The sequence below is a fragment of the Sarcophilus harrisii genome, chromosome 1 (assembly GCF_902635505.1).
Source record: "Sarcophilus harrisii chromosome 1, mSarHar1.11, whole genome shotgun sequence".
Classification (NCBI taxonomy): Eukaryota; Metazoa; Chordata; class Mammalia; order Dasyuromorphia; family Dasyuridae; genus Sarcophilus; species Sarcophilus harrisii.
Genome location: NC_045426.1, coordinates 49715275 through 49736519, shown reverse-complemented (window position 1 = coordinate 49736519; position 21245 = coordinate 49715275). Strand labels below are relative to the sequence as shown.

At 44.4% G+C, this 21245-nt stretch overlaps 1 protein-coding gene and 1 long non-coding RNA gene across 3 annotated transcripts; one reads left to right on the top strand and one right to left on the bottom strand.

The window, feature by feature from the left end:
• Positions 1 to 320: 320 nt before the first annotated feature.
• Positions 321 to 21216, bottom strand: TTLL3 (tubulin tyrosine ligase like 3). The gene is made up of 13 exons (XM_031954782.1): positions 19984 to 21216; positions 18692 to 18792; positions 18378 to 18552; positions 17833 to 17900; positions 17456 to 17584; positions 16773 to 16887; positions 15831 to 15953; positions 15085 to 15352; positions 7510 to 7658; positions 5360 to 5603; positions 4000 to 4435; positions 2165 to 3005; positions 321 to 762 (listed from the first exon to the last, which is right to left on the bottom strand). The coding sequence occupies exons 1-13, from the start codon at positions 20918 to 20920 to the stop codon at positions 548 to 550; spliced, it is 3801 nt and encodes a 1266-aa protein (XP_031810642.1). The 5' UTR covers positions 20921 to 21216; the 3' UTR covers positions 321 to 547.
• LOC116421788 lies at positions 4164 to 16881 on the top strand. 2 transcript variants are annotated; one of them, XR_004232324.1, is made up of 4 exons: positions 4164 to 4323; positions 5770 to 5920; positions 6990 to 7148; positions 16800 to 16881. It is a non-coding gene; the product is annotated as an uncharacterized LOC116421788 (long non-coding RNA). The 2 variants fall into 2 exon arrangements; XR_004232322.1 differs by lacking the exon at positions 16800 to 16881 and adding an exon at positions 7534 to 7625.
• Positions 21217 to 21245: the final 29 nt, after the last annotated feature.

The window sequence follows — 21245 nt, the reverse complement described above, 5'->3', positions numbered from 1 at the left end:
ACTTGTGAAGATTAGAAGCCAGGTGCCAGTGGGAGCCATGAATGTGGATACTCTTTTTAAGAGCCTTCAGTAAAATTTGGTCAGTTATCAAGCCTGGGCTTCGAGTTGTTAAAGGTGGTAGGAAGTTGCATTTCATCTTCGAGCAAATGGGGCCCAGAGGCGTTTCCTTTTTCTGTGATTTGGGTGGATGGAGTTCTGAGTGATCTAGAACTGCCATTTGAGGCTATGGGAAAAAGCTGATGGGAATTTCTCAGGAAAAGGGATGAGGATTTAAGGGGCAGTTATCTCCCTCCCTCCCTCCCTCCCACTTCTCTGAAATAGCTTTGGGATGAAACTAAAGAACAGATATAACTTGCCTCTTCACTCCTCTGGGCTTGATCACAATCAAGGCTCTAAATTGGGGACACCTTGCTGGGGCCAAAGGGCTTGGTCCAAGCACGGGTCAGCTCCCATTGGCTCAGCCTAGACCATGAGAAACCCTTTCCCCTCCCTCTCCCTCCCCAAATGCTCCCAGTTTTCAGCATAAATCAGCCCCCTCCCTGGCCCCTCAGGGTTTGGGGCCCACCTTGGCCTGCTTCCCACAATTGGGAACAGGCTCTTTATGAGCCGGGAACATAAGCAAGGCCCTGCCTGTGGCACTGAGGTTCTTGCAGGAAATGGGTGTTTTTTGGAGCTGCAGTCTGAGAACGAAGGTACGAGGGTTGAGCACTCGGGAATCTGGCAGCACAGGCTTCGCAAGGAGGCAGGGTAATCCCTCTGGCTCTGTGGAAGGTTAAGAAGAAGCAGGGCAATTAGAAGTTTTGGGTTTCTCTTCTGCTTTTATATAAACTGTCTCTTGAGCCCCCAGCTTAGACATGGCAAGTTGTGAGAAAGAGCAGAGGAAACCCCATAGAAAGCTCCAAGCACGCACATTTTAGTAGGATCTGCTTGGAAACAGTATGTGGACTGATTTGCTTTTTCCCTCCAAACCCTCCTATAGTGAGTCAACAGATGGGATCTCCTATGTTCCTGAAACCCCCTCCAACCCCAAAGGTGATCTAAATCCAAGAAATAGTGCCATGACCTTAGGCAAAACGCATCTCCATTCTGGGTCTTAAGTTTCCTAGTTTTATGAAATGAAGGGGCCAGACTAGGTGACATGAGGTTTAAAGTTCCTTCTAACTTAATATCCAGTAAGTCTATAAATAGACCAACCTGTGTTCCCTGCAAAGAAACTAAGGAAATGGCTCCTGTATTTTTGTCTGTCGTACTCGTTTGGTATCTCTAATTCCATCTCTTAACTTTTCATTCTAGTTTGTGTGTTAGTGTGTTTGCTCTCCCTCTGGCTGCAAACATACCAGAACTTAGGTATCCAAATGAATGTTGTTCCCTTCAAAGTAGTCACTTAGGAGGCTACACATTCATTCCAACGAGACGCCATTACTCAACACACTGGGAACTCCTCTTTGGAAATTGCATTCAGAGCCTGTGGTAGATTCTTTTGAATATTCTCAAAGGTGGTAAATCTTCATCCTTTGAGGGTGGGTTTGATTTCTGGAAACAGGCAAAAGCCTTTTGGAGCCAAGTCTGGTGAAGGTGGGGGGTGATCAAGCTAGGTAATACCATTTTTGATTAAAAATGAGGTGTGGCTATAAAGTAAAGAGACTTGATTTCCTCATATGGCTCATAACCTGGCTTTGAAGGCAATTCCCAAAGAAAAGTTCCCAAAATAATTTGAGTGTTGGCAGCCTTGATGGAATATTAAATATAACCTCCCAAAGTGATCTCACTGAAGTGAGGAGTAAGAAACTCTTCTTTTGAATGTCTTATGTCCTAGTATGCTTGTCAAATAATTCACCAAGGGCTTTACAGGCATCATCTTACTGGATCCACCACCTAACCCTCGAAGAGGGGCACGATACATTCCATTCCCATTTTAGAGGCTCTGAGCTTCGAGTCTGGGTCTGACTCTACGTCAGTCATAAAGCCAGCCCTGCACCTGTCACTGATCTCCAAGTGCTGTGCTGCTAACATTCTCCTGCCTTTGTTTATCAACCAGTCTCATTACATTACAGTCACATGTCATACCTGTATGTGTGTGAAGATCCCGATTCATAGACCTCAGGGAGGGGAGGAGGGTAGAAAGTAAGAGGAAGTGGGCTAAAGGCATAAATGTCGCCCCTACCTAGTGATACAGGATTCTTCAGAAGCAGCTGTTTCATGGGGTGAAGTTGCTTGCCCTGACTGGTAAGGTGTGTTGCAGATGCACTAAGGAGCTGGTTTAACTTGGGATTCTGGATGTCCCATTTTTGGAAGCTGGCCTGGATAGTTTCTGTAGATTGTTTGTTGATGACTCTCTTTTTTCTCAAGCTTAGAGAGTCTGTTTTCTCAATGGGCCCCAGGTTCTTCCTGCCTCCTGCTTTCCCATGATGGTGGGAAAGCCCTGATGACTTGGAAGCAACAGGCATGGGATTTTTAGCCTCCTCAGGCACAGAATCCTTAGCCTCTTCAGGCACGGACTCTTTGGCCTCCTCAGGCATGGACTCCTTAGCCTCCTCAAGCATAGACTCCTTAGCCTCCTCAGACATAGACTCCTTAGCCTCCTCAGGCATAGACTCCTTAGCCTCCTCAGGCATAGACTCCTCAGCCTCCTCAGGCATAGACTCCTCAGCCTCCTCAGGCATAGACTCCTTAGCCTCCTCAGGCATAGACTCCTTAGCCTCCTCAGGCAAGGACTCTTTAGCCTCCCCAGGAACAGACTCTTTAGCTTCCCCAGGGACAGACTCTTTAGCTTCCCCAGGGACAGACTCTTTAGCCTCCACAGGGTCAGACTCGTGATCCTCCTCAGGTATAGGCTCCATAGGCGACTCAGGTTTGGACGCTTTTGCCTCCTTGGGCTCCCTAAGGCGTCGACGTGCCACTGGATGGGCTGGTACTCTTCGGGGACGGACAGTCAGAGGTTTCTTCACAGGGGAGCCTTCAACCAGTAGTCGGATACCCACATAATGGGGTACCTCTACAGCTGCCTAGAGAGCAAAAATGTTAGTGGGATAGATGGCTCAAGCACCGGGAAACTTCCTTTCTCTCTTTCTCTCCCTCTGTCTCATGCAGAAACAATCATGAGGGAGCTAGGGACTGACACTCTTTCCTGGGAAGATTAACTTGGTACTTTGTGGGACTCTAGGTCACATCAGGATAGAAGAAAGAGAGGAAAATAGGTACATCCCTGTTAGAGAAAGGGGATTCTATTCTCCAAAGTGCTCTACCCAAAGAAATGAGAGATGTGCCTTATGGACCTGGGAGTTGACCAGCTGCTGAAGTAAGTGTCAGATAAGACAGGCTTCCAGTCTACTTACTGGTCCCTGAACATCTTGTGCTTTTAGGACCTCGGTTTCATTCTTCTTACCAAGAGTACGCTCCTCTGACTGCTAAAATTATACCCCTCCTCCAAAACCCAGTTCAGACCCTTTTTCAACTGTGAGGACTTTTCTGACCAACCTAGCCAAAAATGATCTTTTTTTCCTTTGCTCTTTTGATGCTGGGTTAGAATCTAGAAGTGTTTTCCCCCCATAAGGCAAAGAAAATGGAAATAGGATGAAAAAATTTATTTCAAAGTAAAGTGATACCTGCAATTGTATTTTAAATGCTTTTGTATTGATAAAGGAAATTATTGTAAGATAATTTAAAAAATATTTTTGCATCAATTGACACCTGCTCCTTCTAGTGTTAATGTCTTTGCTCATCTTTTAACAGTCAGGTATTCCCTTTTAATTTTTCTTTTCTATGTATACATGTTTCATTTCCTCAGCTAATCATTAGAGGGCAGGAGTGATCATACTTTCCTGTATTCTCACTGCACATTCTCTCTCGTATCTTGCACACTAGAGGTTGATCAGAACATCAGAGTTTTGAAGGGTTCCTTTCAAAAGAAGGAACTACAGGTTGGATAATATTTCTTTTCCTCTCAGGAGACCCAAGGAAGGGAAGGCTAGATGGCCTCAAGTTTCCAGAGCATCTCACCTGCTTATAAATAAGCTCAAAAGCACCAGTGTCACAGTTTCGGTTTTGTCGACGATCTATGACTACACGCAATGTATCAGCCAGCACCCCAGCACAGAGTCGGGTGGTGACAGCTGTGGAAGGTGCCATAGTTGGGCTGGCATTGATCTCGATCAGCCAGGGATGGAAATCTTCCCCAAAGACGAAGTCAGCCCCATACAGCTCAAAGCTGCCTTTGCGGGATTGCACCGTGTCTTGAGAAGTCTGCAGTACATGGATAACTGCAGCCTTCATGCCTGGAACCATGACATCTGTCCAAGCATCAGGTGCCCCTACCTCCTGCAGGTGAGCCTGAAATTTCCGGCTACACCACATGTTGTCGGGGGGCAGCAGGGGGTGACGACTGGTAGAATTCTCCAAGTGCTTCTGGATTGAGTTGTTGCAGAGATGCACAGAACTAAATGAGAAGGAGGAGAAACTAAGGCCCTCTCCCTCCTTCCTTTGCCATCTTGAGAAAAGGGGGGGAAAGAAAGGGAAGAGACAACAGAGCCCAATTCTGACCTGGTTCTGTGGGTTCTGGTAGCTTCTGCCTAGAGTTGCCCTAGTGACCAGTCTTGGGTCATCTCTCCCTCTAAGAACTCAAAGTGAGCTCTGGATAGATCTGATGTTTTCCTGCTTTAGACCAAAATGTCAGTATGTCAAACCCTTTATAGTTCCCAGAACCAATGAAGGTTCAGCTCTCTACAAGCCAGTTCAAAGTAAGCTATTGCTTTCAGAGACTATTAATTTGAGAAGAGTTAGGACTTGGCAGCAACCTAAACTCAAAAATTGGGTGCAAAATCTGGGCAATTAAACTTAGGCAAATTACTTGATTTCAATCTCTTTCTGCCATTGCACTAGTTGGTCTCCAAATTCTTCGAGATTCTAACATTTTGTAGTTCTACGTTAATAATTACATTAGACTCCAAGTCATTCTTACCTTAGTCCTTAGTAATAATAATTCACATTTACATTCAAGATTTACAAAGTTCTTCACAATAGGCCCATGAAGCAGGTAGTAGTATAAGTAATATTATCCCCATTTAATGGATAAGGAAAATGAGGCTGAGAGGTTACATGATTTGCCAAGTCACACAACTAGGAAATGTTTGAGTCAAGAAAGGGGCCAAGGTCCCTTCTCAAAGCAAGTTGTGAATTCTGTCTGCTATATCATGTCACCTCTCCATTCAATCTAAGCCTTCACTGATCTCCCAGTTTTCAATTGTTCAGCAGTCCTATCCTTTTCCCCTTTCCTGCTAAATCTAGGAGGTGAAACCAGTAATCAAGGAGAGGTGGGGGATCTACCTTCCTTGGGCTCAAGCTCCTCCATTCCCAGCTTTACCTGTCCAGGTTCCTTAGGGAGAAGGGTTGCGTAGAAAAGCGGATGTAACTGTCCCGGTAGAACCACACAGTGAGTGGGTTCCAGTCAGTCACTAGGAACCACTGCCTCAAGTCGAACTTGGTGCCAAAGATGAGCAGGGGCCGCTCAATATACTTCTGTACCACCCACTTGCCATCTTTTACAATCATGGGGTCACAGTCCACCAGCTTCAGCATCTCTTCTAGGTGGTCCATGCATACTATACCTGGGGGAGAGGAGAGGAGAGGAAAGGGGAAGAACAGAGCTCAGGTGCTGGGAATCCCCAGGGAGCCAGGGCACTAGCATCCCTGAGGTGGAGCTCTCCGGGTCTGGGGGCAGTCACTTTGGTCATTCCTGATTCTTCATGATCCCATTTCTTTCCCTTTGGACAGAGATCCAGGAGGGGTTGCTCCAGCTCATTTTACATATGAGAAACTGAGGCCTATGGTCATATGGTTCTGACGTTGAACTATTTACTCAGGTCTTCCTGATTTCAGGCTCAGTGTTCTAGCCGCCGTGCCACATAGCTGCCCTGACTGTAAGGTAAATAAGACTAATTTTTCCAATTAATAACTTTTGTGGGGTTTTTCCCCAACAATTTCTAGAGTACACCCTATCTCCATTAAATTTTGCCTTGAAATAAATAAAAATACGAAATCCACTTTACAAAGTGACCACGTATGACAGCATATATCTATAAAATCCATATACAGACAGACACATCTGTCTCAAGAGAAGAGGTATATTCTTTGCAATTAAATTCAGGGTAGGAGCATTTTAATGTTTTATATTCTGGTAAGCATGGGGTGCATTGTTCTCTTGGTTCTATTGTCTTTGCTCTGTAGTAGTTCATACGCATCCCCCTGTATATTGAACCCTTTCTATTTATAATTCCTTACAGAGCAACATATACCACACTTGATTGAGTCAGTGTCCCATTAAAGCTTTGTGTTTTTTCCTTCTACAAAACATGAGCTTAATGTTTATTGATTTTGGAAGATTTCTATCACTTTAATTTCCCAGTCTATCCTTCTCCATTTAGCATATCATCCCTTTTTAAAGAAAAAAAAAAAGGGTAAGAGAGGGAAAGAAAGGCATTTTTCCAAAACCAATTCATACATCAATCAAGTTTGACACTATGTAATTAGTGTTCTGCATACCTATTTGCCCCTCCCTCAGAAAAGGAGGGGATCTGAGCCTAATTCTTGGATAAAATCCATCTGAACGGATGCACTCAAATATGATGAGGCCCACCAAACCATCTCTAGTACCATTTCATCATCTCAAACAATGGATTAAATATCGTTGCCACTCTAAGTGATTACACTTTGAAGGTGAGGAGGCATTTTTGAATATGCCGTTTCTGGTACATTTGAAATTTAGTCATATGCTGGAGCTAATTCAGCCCTCTCAAGTAGTGTTCTCAGGCATGCAAATCTTCCCCTAGTCCCATGCCCATTATCCAATGAGTAAAGATGGCCCCACAGATTGTAGAAACAGAGACAGAATAGTTCATATTTACTAAGTGCTTTACAAAGTTCCTAAATGCTTTACTAATAACAAGCCTGTGAAGTAAGTAATACAAATTCACATTTTATGGATAAAAAACCAGGTTCTGAGATGAAAACCAGTGACCCAGTGACTAGTCTAAGAAGGGTAGAGCTGATAAAGTGTCACATCTGATAACAGTTCAGCTGGTCCATCATCTTCCCTATTGTACAGAGGAGGAGACAGACCAAGAGAAGTGATTTGCCTAAGTTCACACAGTATGGTAAGTCCAAGAGCTTCAACTTAAGTCTTGTGTAGCTTCTAAGGTATCACACTTAAGGCCAATCATCTCTTCCAGGGAAAGACTGTATGATTCTATGAGGTTCTATAGATTGGTGAATAGAGGTGGTAGCAGTAAATTGGGAACATAGCTCAGCACTGTGATTCTGTTACAAAAATTAAATGCAACTGGGATCCTAATGCTTATTTCTTCATATGAATCAAAAGGTTCATGGGTATTTCTTTAGTCATTTGCATCACTGATTCAGAGATTATGTCAGAGGAAGGACATGAGGTCTTTCTCTACCTAATCCTGCTGACCAATAATTCCTCTCTCCCCCCACCAATTCTCTATTTTCCCTTACCTCGACCTCTGGACTTGGCTCCAGGCTTCACGATCCAGATATTTCTGTCTCCTTCCATGTCAATTTGAGGCACCACTGCTCGCAGCTGCTGAAGGATGTCTTCACAACGCTGGATCTGAGAGTCAATCTTCTTTAGCTCAGCCCCCTCACTGTGGGAAAATGATAAGGTGCTCAAAATGGGGGCTGGGAAACAGTCCCTTTGTCCTTTCATCTGTCCACAGGACCCTGTTAGGAACCTAGGAAGACCTTTCAATCCCAGATATCTCATTTACTTCCACATACCCAGAGACTGTCCATGTAACTCCTAAAATCACATATCTCCCCATGTTCAATTCATTTAAAGGAGTTCCTAATATTCCTCTAAGTAAAATTTTCTAATTAACAAGGGAAAAGTCAAGACTTTTCTTTTCTGATTATTCTAGCTCTTATTTCTTACCTCCTCTCCATCCCCTTTCCCAATCTATACACTATTCAAAAGTACATATGCACTAGTTCATTATTTACAATTCAACTTTCTGTGTATTCTAACCCATATTTATTACATTTGTTCTAACTCCTTTTGCAATTATCTGTTCCATGCAATTAAGACCTTATCATAGATATTATACAAACACTTAACTTACTAACCTCACTGATAACTGTGGTTTTTGTGCAAAGGCAAACTTGTTCCCCAAAACACACAAAAAAGTCCCATACTTCTTTCCCAAAGGTGGTCTCTCTTTACAGTTTTATTTAAGTTCTTTTGTTTGACCCAGGGAGAAAGGCTCTATAAGATGTTCAAACATTATTTGTGTACACTACCACACTGTAGAATGATATATGCTGGAAGAAACCTTTAGAAATCCTTTTTCATGTTGCAAATATACAAACTTAACACCCAAAGAGACAAGTTTTCTAAGATCACACAGAGCTAAGACTTGAATTCAACTTATCTGACTCATGGAATCACAGAAGCTGAATTGCAAAAGACGTCCAAACCTGTGTGACTCTGGGCAAGCCATATAACGCTTGTTTTTCTCAGTTTTCTCATCTATAAGAAGGGGATAATAATAGCACCCACCTCAAAAAGGTTGTTGTGAGGATCAAATGGCATAATTAATTGTAAAATACTTAGCACAGTGTTATGTATGTGGTGCTACATAAATATTAGTTATTATATATAATTATAATTATGTGGCCTAAACCATGCTGAATTTTTTCTATAACATGCCCAATAAAAGATTATTTAGTCTGTGCTTGTAGGCATCCAAGAAGGAAAAACTTTTCAAGGTACTTTCCTCACTACTGGAGAGCTCTAAACTGTTAGCAAGTTTTCCTTTTGTTTTGAAATCTCTCTCTCTACAACTTTTATCGATTGCTCCTGGTTCTACCCTATGGAGCCAATCAAAATAAGCCTTGAAGGACAGCATGCATGCCCTGTCTCACCACTGTCCTAGTCTAAAGGCAGCTATTTGTCAGCCTGAGTCAACAAGAGACAGAACGTGAAGTCTCTTAATCCATTATTCGCTTTCCAGATTTTAGAGCCTGTGTTTCACTCAATAATTGTTATGAAAACGTCACACACAGCCCTTAAGGATTCAGTTTCTTGTTCAGGATTTCATAATACTTGGCAGCACTTCCTGGGTTCCATCTGGTAGCATCATATGTCCTCACTAAGTCGCCAGGGATGGATCAGTAGTCATCAGGTTTAGCTATTCTATCAAAGCTCTCCTTCACATCTTAGATATCAAAGGCAGACCTCTCTATTACTTGTCAGGTTGACAAACAATTGCCTTGAGAGCCTTCATTGAGGAGTTGTCAACCACTCCCTTTCTTTGCTTCTTTTGAACATTATAGGATCATTCTTCTCCTCTGGCACTGGTGACATCCACGGTATCATTTCCTGGAGCCCGAAAGACTTTTCTTTCTTGAGAGAGTTCAGCTAACTCTCTTCTACAGAAATCTTATATCTGTTATTTAATTCCAAAGCTCAGTGATCCTTTTCCCCTTTCTTCCCTTTGTCATATTTTCCAACTGCAGGTCACAGGTTTGTATTATATATGCTCTGTCTCTTCAGATTATTTTTCTTATGTGTTCTACTTAAAAAAAAAAAAACAAAAAACCCAAAAAAACAAAAACCCATAGCTCTCTCTGGTAACTAAAGAGTCTAGAGAAGTGTTCCTCCAGCCCTTTTCTTTTCTCCTCCAAGAGAGACTAACTCACTTTTTGTGCATAAATAATTATCCTTTGGCAATGGCAGAAACACATAGAATGTTCCTGCCAGATCCCTGAAAAATGCAATTTGGCTCTCATATTTGCTGAAAGTAAGATCTACAATCTTTTGTCATTCTTATTAGCAATTCTCAATGGAAAACTATCTGTTTGTTCCATCTATGTGCTTTCCTTGGGGAGTATTCAGCTACATTTTATTTATAGCAGGCTAAACTTTGTTTCTTTCTGCTTCCTTTTTTCCTTCCTTCCCTTCTTTCTTCCTTTCTCCCTTCCTTTCTTCCAATAAATATTTACCTTTATAAAAATCTTTTACATAATAGTTATTTTCTAATACATAATCCCTTTCCCACTAAACACTTCCTAGTAACAAAGAAAAACAGTTAAGGTTAAGTGAACAACAAAGCACCTAAATCAGATGAGTTTATCTCCATGCCCTCTCTCGGTGATCTCATCAGCTCCCCTGAGTTCAATTATCTTAATGCAGATGATCCCCAAATATACATACCCAACTCTAATGTCTCTTATGAACTCCAGTTCCACAGTGCCAGCTGCTTACTGAACATCTTCACTTAGATGACTCATATGCATTTAAAATTCCACATGTCCAAAATGAAATTTATTCTCTTTTTTCCCTTCATCAGTCCCCACTCCAAACTTTCCTATGCCTTTTGAGGATATCACCATTGTTCCCAACACCCACTTTCAAAACTTGGAGTCATTTCTACTTTTCCCTTTCACTCATTTCCCAAGTCTTGAAGACTCCAATGCCATAATATATCTTGCAGCCATTCCCTTATCTTTATTCATACAATTACTAGCCTGATTCAAGCTCTGGTCATCTCTCATCTGGGACAGTACACGAGAAAAGAAAGGAATAAACATTTAGTAAGCATCAACTATGTGCTAGCCTGTGTTAAGCACTGAACAGATAACTGGTATCCTTACTTCTAATCTGTCCCCACTCTCCCAACCCTTCTCTGAAGATAATCAGATAATCCTTAATTCTTTTGGTGATTCTCTATATCCATGAATTTACTAAATTTACAATTTACAATTTACTAAGCACCCACAATGTCCCAGGCATCATGGATACAATAACAAATAGAAATCATTTCTGTCCTTGAGGGAGCTCACATTCTATCTGAGAGAAGACATATACACATATAGGGAGATAACAAAAGAGAGACAAGTTAAATTCAAGGTAATTTCAATGGGAAGGGCCTAATAGCTTAAAGAATCAGGAAAGATCTCCTTGGAAAATGTTATTTGAGCTGAACCTGGAAGGCAATTAGGTCCGAAGGGGGCAGGGGTGAAGGAGTATATTCCAGGCATTTGCAGGAGGAGGGGAATAACCTACACAAAAGCAAAGGGAGGGAGAGAAGGAGAGTCCACTGTGAGGAATAATAAGAAAGCCCATTTGGCAGGACCAAAGAGTACATGGATACATATGGCATGAAATAATCCTGGAAAGGTAGGTTAAAGACATGTTGTGAAAGGCTTGAAATGTCAGAGATTTTATTTGGAACTAGAGGTAATAGGGAGCCACTGGGGTTTATGGAACAGAATGACATGCAGACCTGCACTTTAGGAATGGTACCTTGTCCACTGTGTAGGAAAATGAGGCAGAGACCTCGGAGTAGAGAACAACTAGAAGGGTACTTTGATATACCAGGGAAGAGTTGATAAAAAGGCTTAAGGATAAAACCTCTCTCTTTGACTCCTCTCTTTGACATTTAAAGTCCTATAGGACAAGAGTTCCATCTGTCCTTCCAGGCAGATTATACCTTTTTTTCTGTTGTGTATGCTTTGCCCCAAATGCCTTGCTTTCTGTTCCTTGTATGGGACATCCTGCTTCCCTTCCCTCTAGGCTTCTGACTCCTGCCTCTTAGAATCCCCAACTCTCTTCAAGACTCAGGTCAAGTACCACTTCTTCCTCCAGGAAGCCTTTCAGGATTCAGTTCTCCTCCTCCTCTGGTCCTTGACTGCTTTTGTACTAATTTGGTCTATATCATGTACTTATTTATATACGCACATGTTCTGTGCCTACAATAGAATATAAGCTCCCAAGGACTATCTTTTGTATTTCTGGTGTCCAGCACAGTGTTTATTTTTATATAGCATTTGATGAATGCTTCTTGACTGATTGACACTTTACACCCTAATGAAGATACCAAAGAGGAGGGATTCGTTTTTCTCCACAGATCGATCAAATACCTGGAACAAATAATAACTTGCTCCCAAAGCCTTTACCTTTACCTCCTATTAGAATGGGTCAGATCATTCAGTGGGAAACTGGCTCTGTCAGGTTTGTGATCCAGGGCTTATTACATTTTTCAGAGACTCCATTTCTTCATAAAATGAAGATGCCAAGTCTTAGAGTCACCTTAAAGCTATGATATTTTAGCAGGTCAGTAACTAAGCTCTTCCCACATCTTCCTTTTTTTTTCCCCTCTTCTTCATGAGAAACTTCCTATTCACCTTCCAGACTGTTTCCTCTACACTACTTATATATTTTTATTGATTCAATATAATATTGATATATATATATATATATATATAATTTTATTGATTATTGAGTTAATTTCTATCTGTACCTTGCCTACTTAATGAAAGGACTTTAAGCAGGCTCATATATTTTAAAATTACTAATTACTAATAAAATAAATGAAAATCAAAAACAATTTAAAGTTCACTCATAGCCAGCAAATTGTCAAAAATGAAAAAATGGGAAAAGATGAAAAAACAAGCACACTTTTGACACAAATACATTGTTGACAAAATTGTAAACTGGTCCAACCAGTTCACATTTGGGAAAACCATTTGAAATTATACTTTTAAAAAATATGACCAAGATATTCATCTCCTTTCACCCAGGGATTCCATTTCTAGGCATACACCCCAAGAAGATCCAAGGCAGAAAAAAAAGGCCACACATATTCTAAAATATACATAGTTATATTATTGTTATTTTTTTAATAAGCAAAGACCTGGAAACAAAGTAGATGTCCATCAGTTGAGAAACTGGTATGTGAATGTATTACTGTGTGATAAGAAAAGATGAAAATAAAGGATTTGAGAAGCATGGGGAAGGTTCATATGAGCAGATACAAAGAGAAGTAAATAGTATCAGGGAAAGTGTGTGTGTATATGTGTGTATGTGTGTGTGTACACACAGAAAGAAATATATAGATTAACAGAATGACATAATGAGAGAGATAGCTTGATTTAGTGTCAGGGCCCTGGACTTAGAGTAAGTGGGGGGCCTCAGACCTTTATTAATTGGGTGACCTAGGGCAAGTCTCTTAGTTTGGGTCTCAGTATCCTCATTTATAAAATGAGATTGAAATTGACAAAGAGCCTAAGATCCCTCAGCTCTATGATCTGGTATAAATGCAAACAACAAAAAGAAACTGATTGCTTCAGAGAAGACAAAAAAAGATTATCTCCTTCCTTTCTTTGTGATGGTGTGCAAACTATTATACTCTTCCTTTATATTATGGTCTGAGTAAACTGGACCTCTTTCTGTTCTTTACATTCAGCAATCTATCTCTCATCTTTGTGCTTTTGCAGCAGCCATCCTTCAAGCCTGGCCCGTACTCTCCACCTCGGCCTTCTAAGATCCCTCACTTCTTTCACAACCCAACTGAAGTGCCATCTTTTGCACTAAACTTTTCCTGATTCTCCCAATTTGTATTTTACCATCACATTTTTATTTTATGTTTTTCTTTAATAATAGTTTCCCCCTATGTTATATGCATATACATACATACTGTCTCCTCCAATAGAATGTAAACTTCTTGAGAACTCGGTTTCTTTTTTTTGTTGTTGTTCTTTATTCTCTAGTGCTAGGTACTTAATAGATAGTTGTTGATTGATTGATTAAACAGTATATATATATATATATTGTCTGATTCCACTGATATATCAGTTATTTTTGTTGAACTGATATTTTTCCCCTTATTTTTAAAAAATTCTTTAGGACAGGGAATGATTCACTAGATGTAGCCAGAAATGAAGGTAATATGAAAAATGTAAAAAAAGATAATATAAAAACAGATGTATAAAATGTTAAAAAAAAAAAAAAAAAGATAACACTAATTTTTTAAAATTTGAAGATAAAAAGAAATGGAACACACTTTTTCAAACAGTCTTTGAACTATGAAAAACAAAAGGAGATATATTTTGAGGAATTCAGCAACTTGTACAAAATACCTGGTTCTATGTATATATTTTCTGTTGCTCAGAAAAAAAAAAAACAGTAACATTTGGTTTACTATATAAACCATTTGTTGATCAAAGAAAGCATACAAACCAATGGCTTATTAGTTGTCTGCAGTGGGCTCAATATTTTGTATACTCAATTTAAAAACCCCAGTTCCACCACTCTAGTGCAGTGCTTGTTATCTCCTAACAAGTCAATCTGCCTCTAGGTTCTTCACCTCCAATCTGGCCTACACAATGTCAATGGATTAAGCTTCCTTAAAAAAACTTTTATCATGTCATTCCTCCATGTAAACAAATACCAACCAACCCAAGGCTCCTATTGCCAACCAAATAAAATCCACTTATTCCATAAAAGCTTCCACATTATTCCAGAGGATTCTCCTTCTCCCTTGCACTGATTCCATGGGATTTAATGAATATTCACATTACTTACTACTGAGTACTTGTTAGTTATATTTTATCTTTATCTGTTTCATCTCCTCTTCTATATGGTAGATTTTTTGAAGAAAGGATTAATATCATTATATCTTTTTCATATTTCTCAGTGCCTGACACATACATAATTGATTGCCCAATCTTGGCACTTGATCAATCCAGGGGAGAGTTAACATTTTCAACAGCTGCCCATCAACAGGGCCCCAGTTAACTGCTCACAATTTCAGCTTTTGGATATTGTTTCTTGGACCATACCCATTAGGTATATTGGGGTTATAGAGAGTAAGTACATCTGGAAAAGTCAAGTATAGTTCCAGGCTGAATCTGTGACAAAGATTACTCAACTCACCTAATGGTGTGATTTCTTTCTGGATTCTGCAACAGTACATCATCACAATTATCAGGACATTAACTACTTGTACTCCTGGCCATCTTTCTTTGAAGATACAAATCAGAAAGGGGAAAATACCTTGGGATCCCAAACCATCTTGTTTGTGCAAGATACAGATGACTCCAACATAATCATTTACATTTTTCCCACACACATTTCATTCTGTAAGCAACAATGTATTGACCAGTCTAGTGTTTTGTTTCCAGTGCTTCTATAAGTATTATCTTTGATGCAGTCCCACAATGAGATCCCCCCCCACCCCAAGGAGCTCTTCCTGTCCCAATACCCCCTTTTCTGTACTAACACACACTTACTGGATCACTTGGTAGTACTGCTGGAGAAAGAAGGCCCAATCAGCCTGAGTCGGGGCCATTGGGGACTCCATGGTGTTATCAATATCCTCATGGGCCAAACTGCTGAGATGACCTTCACAGGCCTGTAGTGCATCCTCAATCAGCTTTGATGACACCTCCTTGACATTTGTTTTTTTATGATGCTTCACCCCTGAAAATTCTGGGGGTAATTGTGGAAGAGAAGGAAGGAAATTGAAGGAAGAACTGATGCTTGTGGCCAACTTCTGCCCTATATACACACACAAAAAGAAAGCAGGGAAATTCTTCCACATGGAAGGGAAAGTAGAGGTACAAGACATGGTTTCTTGGAGCTTAGTTAAGCTTTGATATCAAAATTGTTTGTTTACCTGAGTCCCTGACCATTGAGATCTCTTGAATTTCAGGTCTATGGTGCAGGGAAGAAAACCATAAGACTTTGGAGTTGGGGTCTTGAGTGTGGCCCCCTGCAAATTTGCTATACTTCTTTGTATCCCTCAGAACTTGGATACAAGGGATTCTGGATCAACTGCAACTGCTTGCTTATGCTTTTTCTGTTAATGCAAATGTGTTCTGCCCTCCCCCATGAGAAGACAAAAACCATGTATTCTGCTTGACCTGTAACCTTAGCAGGGCCTGATACAGGGCCAGACCCTGTGGATACTGACTCGATGTTAGATGACTGAGCAAATGATGGAGAGATGAGTGGAGGATTAATCCTTGGGATTTACCTTCCAGGCACTTTTCCAACAAAGTTGAGGGTGGTTTTGTCGGGTCATTCTCTTCCGGGTAGGGGTCCCACGACTTCACCACCAGCTTGAGAACGTTGCGTGCGGCTGTCAGCCAGAAGTCCTCTGCTCCCAGGATGGGGTTGGGATGGAGGGGTGGGGGATACTCTCCTTAGCACCAGGCCACAGAAGAGGGAGTGGGGGGAGGGACAGAGGGACCAACTTCTATTCCCAAAGCAAACTAAATGTTACCAGAGTTTGGTCTACTTTTGGAGTCTAATCAGATTTTGGTACAACTGTTGGACTAGCAATTTAGACTTGATACCTCAGATAAATATTAAAGCCAACATAGGCCTGGCATCTAGTATGGGCCAAAAGCATAACACAGACCTGGTACCTACTGTAGATCTGGAAGGCAACTCAAGTCCTACTCCCCTAGTTTGAATTTAGTGCCCACCCAACAGCTAGCAGCAAATGCAGATCTGGAACCTACGGAGTACAGATCTAGTGCCTAATGTGAATTTAGAGCCCATGTTAAACCTGGAAGCCATTGTTGTGTTCTGACCCAGGACAGACCTAGAATCAACCTAGAATCAACCCGAACACTTCATATGAATCTAAAACCCAGTCTAGATCTAGTCCATTCTAAGACCCAGCCCAAATTGGGAACCCAGTACAGATCTAGAACACAGACAAGAATTGGCCACCAATTCCCACCCAGAACCTGGTTCTGGGTTCAGTAGTTCTGAACTAGTTCAGTACTGTGAGCATCATGGGGAAGGTACAATTGGGAAAAGAGCAAGACCTAGCAGACAGATCATAGCAGAAATCCGGCAGGGAAAGGGACATCCGAACTCTGGCCAGAGAATTCTCTACCCAAACGGAGGCAATTCCCTGGTCTGAGGAAGTGAGGAGCAGGAGTTGGGGTAAAGGGGATCATCCTACCCATGAAGGCCTGTTTCTCATCCTCAGCTCCCAGGCGGTAGCAGCGTGGGAAGAAGGAGTCTGCGTTTGCCTCATCAAACCAGGGCAGGTTCCGGAGACTGAGGCACAGGCCAACCTAAGAAGTCAGCCAGGGAAGGGAACAGGATGGGATTTCCCCTGAGCTGGCCAAATTGACTTAGGGGGTTCATTCATGCTTCCTACCTATTTCCCAGCAATAAAGGGACCAGCAGTGAGCTGAGGGTGTGCCTAGACTGCTATGGAGAGGGTGTCCCACCCACAGGAGTTCCATTGCAATGAGGATGGTCTGTCTTTTCTGTCCTAACTTTGCTCATTTCCATCCTCCATGTCTTTGGTTACACTTCTCCCCATCCCTGGAATACCACCATCCGTCAAGGGGCAGTTCTTCCTCCATGTCCTCCTCTGAACTCTGACAATTCTACATTGTGGTCTATCTCATACAATTTAGGACTGGATCATTTGTCTTGGGCTGATATTGGCTTGTGTAGGGACTACATCTTACGCTTCTTTATAAGCGCTAATGCTTTTTGACTGAATGGCAGGGACAGGGCTATTTCCCTTTCCTACATGCATGCGAATGGAGGGGTACTGAATAAGTCTGGCTTGCCCTGCCCACTGGGGTGTGGTTTCCCACCACCCAATGCCCCCTCTCCAAGAGATCCCACCTTGGTGGTGAAGGAGCCTGCTCGAGCATAATGATTTATCATTTGCTCTTTGCAGAGAAAGCGGCAGTCAATCACATCCCTCCGGGTGGTCCAGATGAAATAGGGCACCTCATTCCGAACCATTCGGGACTAGGAACAAGGGAGAAAGTAGAAGGTGGAAAGAGAATCAAGGTCATTCTCCCCTCCATTCCAGCCCCCCCCCCCCCCCCCCCCCCCCCCCCCCCCCCCCCCCGCCCCATTCCTCTATAACCTGTCAGCTGAACGACCTATTTTTTTTTTTTTTAACCAGTCCCTTTAAATATCCTGGAGGGATTCACTGGGAGAGTTGATTCTCTGATCCCTGAATGATAGGGAAAGGGGGGCCCTCCCCCTATTACCATAAGGTCATGAGTGCCATCCATATCTTCAAGGTCTGGTTGTTGATTTTCGTCATCATCTTCTTCCTCTAGAGGAAAAACCCCCAATAGGTGAGGCTGCTCCACTCTGTTCCGCCTAACCCTTCCTTTCAGAGCCTCAACTAGTATCAAAAAAAATTACATGTGGAGTCTTTATAGACTCCATAGGATTCAAGTAGACATTCAGTGGATGATCTGTGGTGTAAGATGGTGCTTCTGCTGGCTCGGGATTTTCCCCAGGACTCCAACACCACTGACAGGTTGGCAGGACTGCTCCTTCCACAAACCCCTCACCCACAAGCTCTTCCTCAGCATCGTTTCCTTTCAAGGGCAGTCTGGATATTCATTTTTAATCTTTTACCCACAGAAACAAGCCAGGGGCTAAGAGGGGAGTAGGACTGCTGGTTAGATTTTTCGTCTCCAGTCCCCACCATGGCTCTAGCTTTGGACTCATGCCCATCTCAGACCTTGATTATTTGGCCCCAGAGTTGGGGGGAGAAAGAATATGAGGAGTCAATCATCCTTACCTTCATCACACTCCTCTGGAATATCATCTGCAGATCCCAAACTGTCCAAATCCCTAGAGGGAGGCACTGCTGGCTGTGGATTTATACGGGGAATCTTCTTCTCCACCCAGCCTTTTCGGCGCAGGATCCCTCGGATCACGGGGTAGCGGCCCTGGATCATGAAGACTTTCTTCTGCTATGGGGTGAAGGGAGGCAAGGGAGAAGGAGGCTGAGGAAGTAGATAGAATGTCAATACTCCCTGAGGCCTTATTCCACCTCAGTCTCCCCCTGACTCTGCCAGGTCTCCCTGTTCCCCTTTCTTTCCCACCTCTGACCTTGATGGCTCTCTGCACCACGATCTTGGCATTCTTAAGCCGGTCAATGTTGAGTGGGGCCCCAGGGAACCCTTTCCAGACAGACACCGGAGCTTGGGGGCCTACAGTGAGACAGCCAGACAGATCCTGGAAGCTCTTATGCCAAGCTCTCTTCCCAAACCCTCTTCTGTTCAATCTAATCATCTACCCCCAACCTTAGGAATCCAGGTTTTTACCTCTTTCTATTCAGCCCTTTTCCTGTCCTTCCATCCTCCCATTGCTTGGCTTTTCTCCCTCTCAATGTACCACCTGTTTGTCTTTCTACCTCATCTGTTATTTCATCTCTCTCCTATTCTCTATTCCCCCCCCCCCCATCTTTTGGTTCCTTTTCTCCATTCCTTGTTTCCATCCAGACACTCACGATTTCTCTTCAAGTTCTTTGGTCTAATAACCCTGTCTCCCAAACTCTGACTCCATTCACACACTTGCTGTTTGCTTCCCTCAACTCTCAGCCTCCAACCCCATCTCTATTTTTTAACTGCCATGCCACAAGCCATTCCTACACACCTTAGTTCCTTCCCTGGATCTCCTATCCTCATCTATATAATTGATTCTCTCCTCCCTCTCCTTCCCTTCAAATAGTCCCAAATCGGTTACCTAATTCTCATTCTAAAAACGCTTTCCTAATTCTCATCCACACAGCTGATTTTGTCTCCTGCAATCCCCTTCTCCCCTATCCCTCCCCACCCAATCCTTTTCCTTATCCCGCCATCTCATTTTCTCCATCCCCAGTCACCACTCGTAGAAAGAATTGCTCCCCCGCCCTCTCTCCCTGACCCCCCTCCCTTCCCTGCAGAGCCTCGCGCTCCACATGATTTTCTGCATTCTCGGTTACTGGCCCCTCTATACTCCACCTGGTCTCCTCTTCCCTCTCTGTCTCTGGTCCGTGTCCATCTAGCACACCTCCCCGTGCCCTCTGAGCACCTACTGACCGTCTTCTTCCTCAGCCGTTTCTCTCCCCCTCCTGCGCCCTCCCCGTCTCCTCCTCCGCCTGCCTGCCTCCTGCTACCTGCCCCTCCCCTCCTCTCTCTCTGCATCCCGCCCCCTCCCCCCCCCCCCCCCCCCCCCCCCCCCCCCCCCCCCCCCCCCCCCGTCCATCCCTCTTCTCTGCTTCGGAGTCTCCTTCCCCCGTCTCCTGTGTCCGGAGGTCGCCCCTTCCCCCCTCCCGTGCCTACCCCTTCCACCCCCGCCCCTTTCCTGGTGGGGGGAGCGGAGCGAGAGGCGGAGTTGCAGGGGCCCACGTTGGACTTCACCTTCGTGCCGCAGTTTGTCCAGAGCGTGCGGGCGCCTCGGAGGCACAACGCTGTTCTCAGGCCGAGGCTGACGGCGAACCTTGGCCTTGCTATCGCGGTCCGCGGGCGCCGGAGGAGCCTGGATGCGGCTCCCAGCCCCCGAGCTGACTGCTGGGCGGGAAGGCAGCTCGGGGGACTCACCCTGCCCGCCCGGGGGCGGCTGCACGACCAAGGTCCCCGCGGTGCCGGCCCCACTGGAGTAGGCTTCGGGGGCCCTTGTTGAGGAGGTGGCGGCTCCGCGTCCAGGAGCCCCGGGACTCGGGGTGGCCCGGGACCCCGCTCGACTCTGTGGCCTCGCATTGGGGGTGCTCTTGGCCTGGCGGCTCAGGCTCCCGGGGCCCCACGGCATCGACTCGATCCCAGGCCAATGCAGAGCCTGGAGGCGGGGCGAGGCGGCCCCCGACAGCCGGTTTTGGCTCCAGTAGCAGTTCGGGCGCCATGCCGTGGGGAGGTCCCCCCGTGGCTCGAGAGTGCCGGGACGCTGGGCTTTTACGGTATCGAAGCCCGCCCTCGGCCAGACGGGCTCTTTGCACAGCTGGTCGCCGCTGCAAGCGGCCTGGTTCTGTTCTGCATACCAGGAAGGGTCCCCCTTGTACACCGTCTTGAGCTCCCCGCCCCCCAAGAGAACAGCAGCCCCAAGGCCCTGCATAGAACAGGTCCAAGTCCCTCGCCGCCCCTTACAGGCCGGATCCTTAGCGTGAGAGGTGAGGGGGGGGAGGGTTCGTCCAGCCGGCTCTGGCCCGGGCCGCTTCGGTCCCAAGCGTGGCCCCGCCCTCTGTTTAGCGTAGTTATGGAAACCACCCCCTGGGGCACAATAAAGGAGGGAGGGGGAGGTTCGGAGGGGCGCTGCGGGTTGGAGGCGGCTTGCCCTCCGCGGGCACCCCCACCCGCGCTTCATTCCCGGGGGATTTACCCCAGGAGACCGTTGGGTATAGCAACCTTCTTCCGAAGTGCCCTTGGGGAAGGATGCCTGGCCTTACTGAGGCTGCGACTCCTCCCGAATGAACCCCAGTTCTCAACAAAGCTGAAGAGAAGGCCGCTGAAGCCCCAAACTCTCCATCTCAGAACCGGAGGGGATGGAAACTGATAAAGGCTCCGGGGACTGCTGCGGATCCGTTTTCATCCAAGGTGCTTACAGGTTAGCGGTAGGCTCCCGGATTGGGCCCCGGCAACCGCCTCCTCGAACTGCGGGGAAAGCCGGGGCCACTATGCCGCGGCAACTA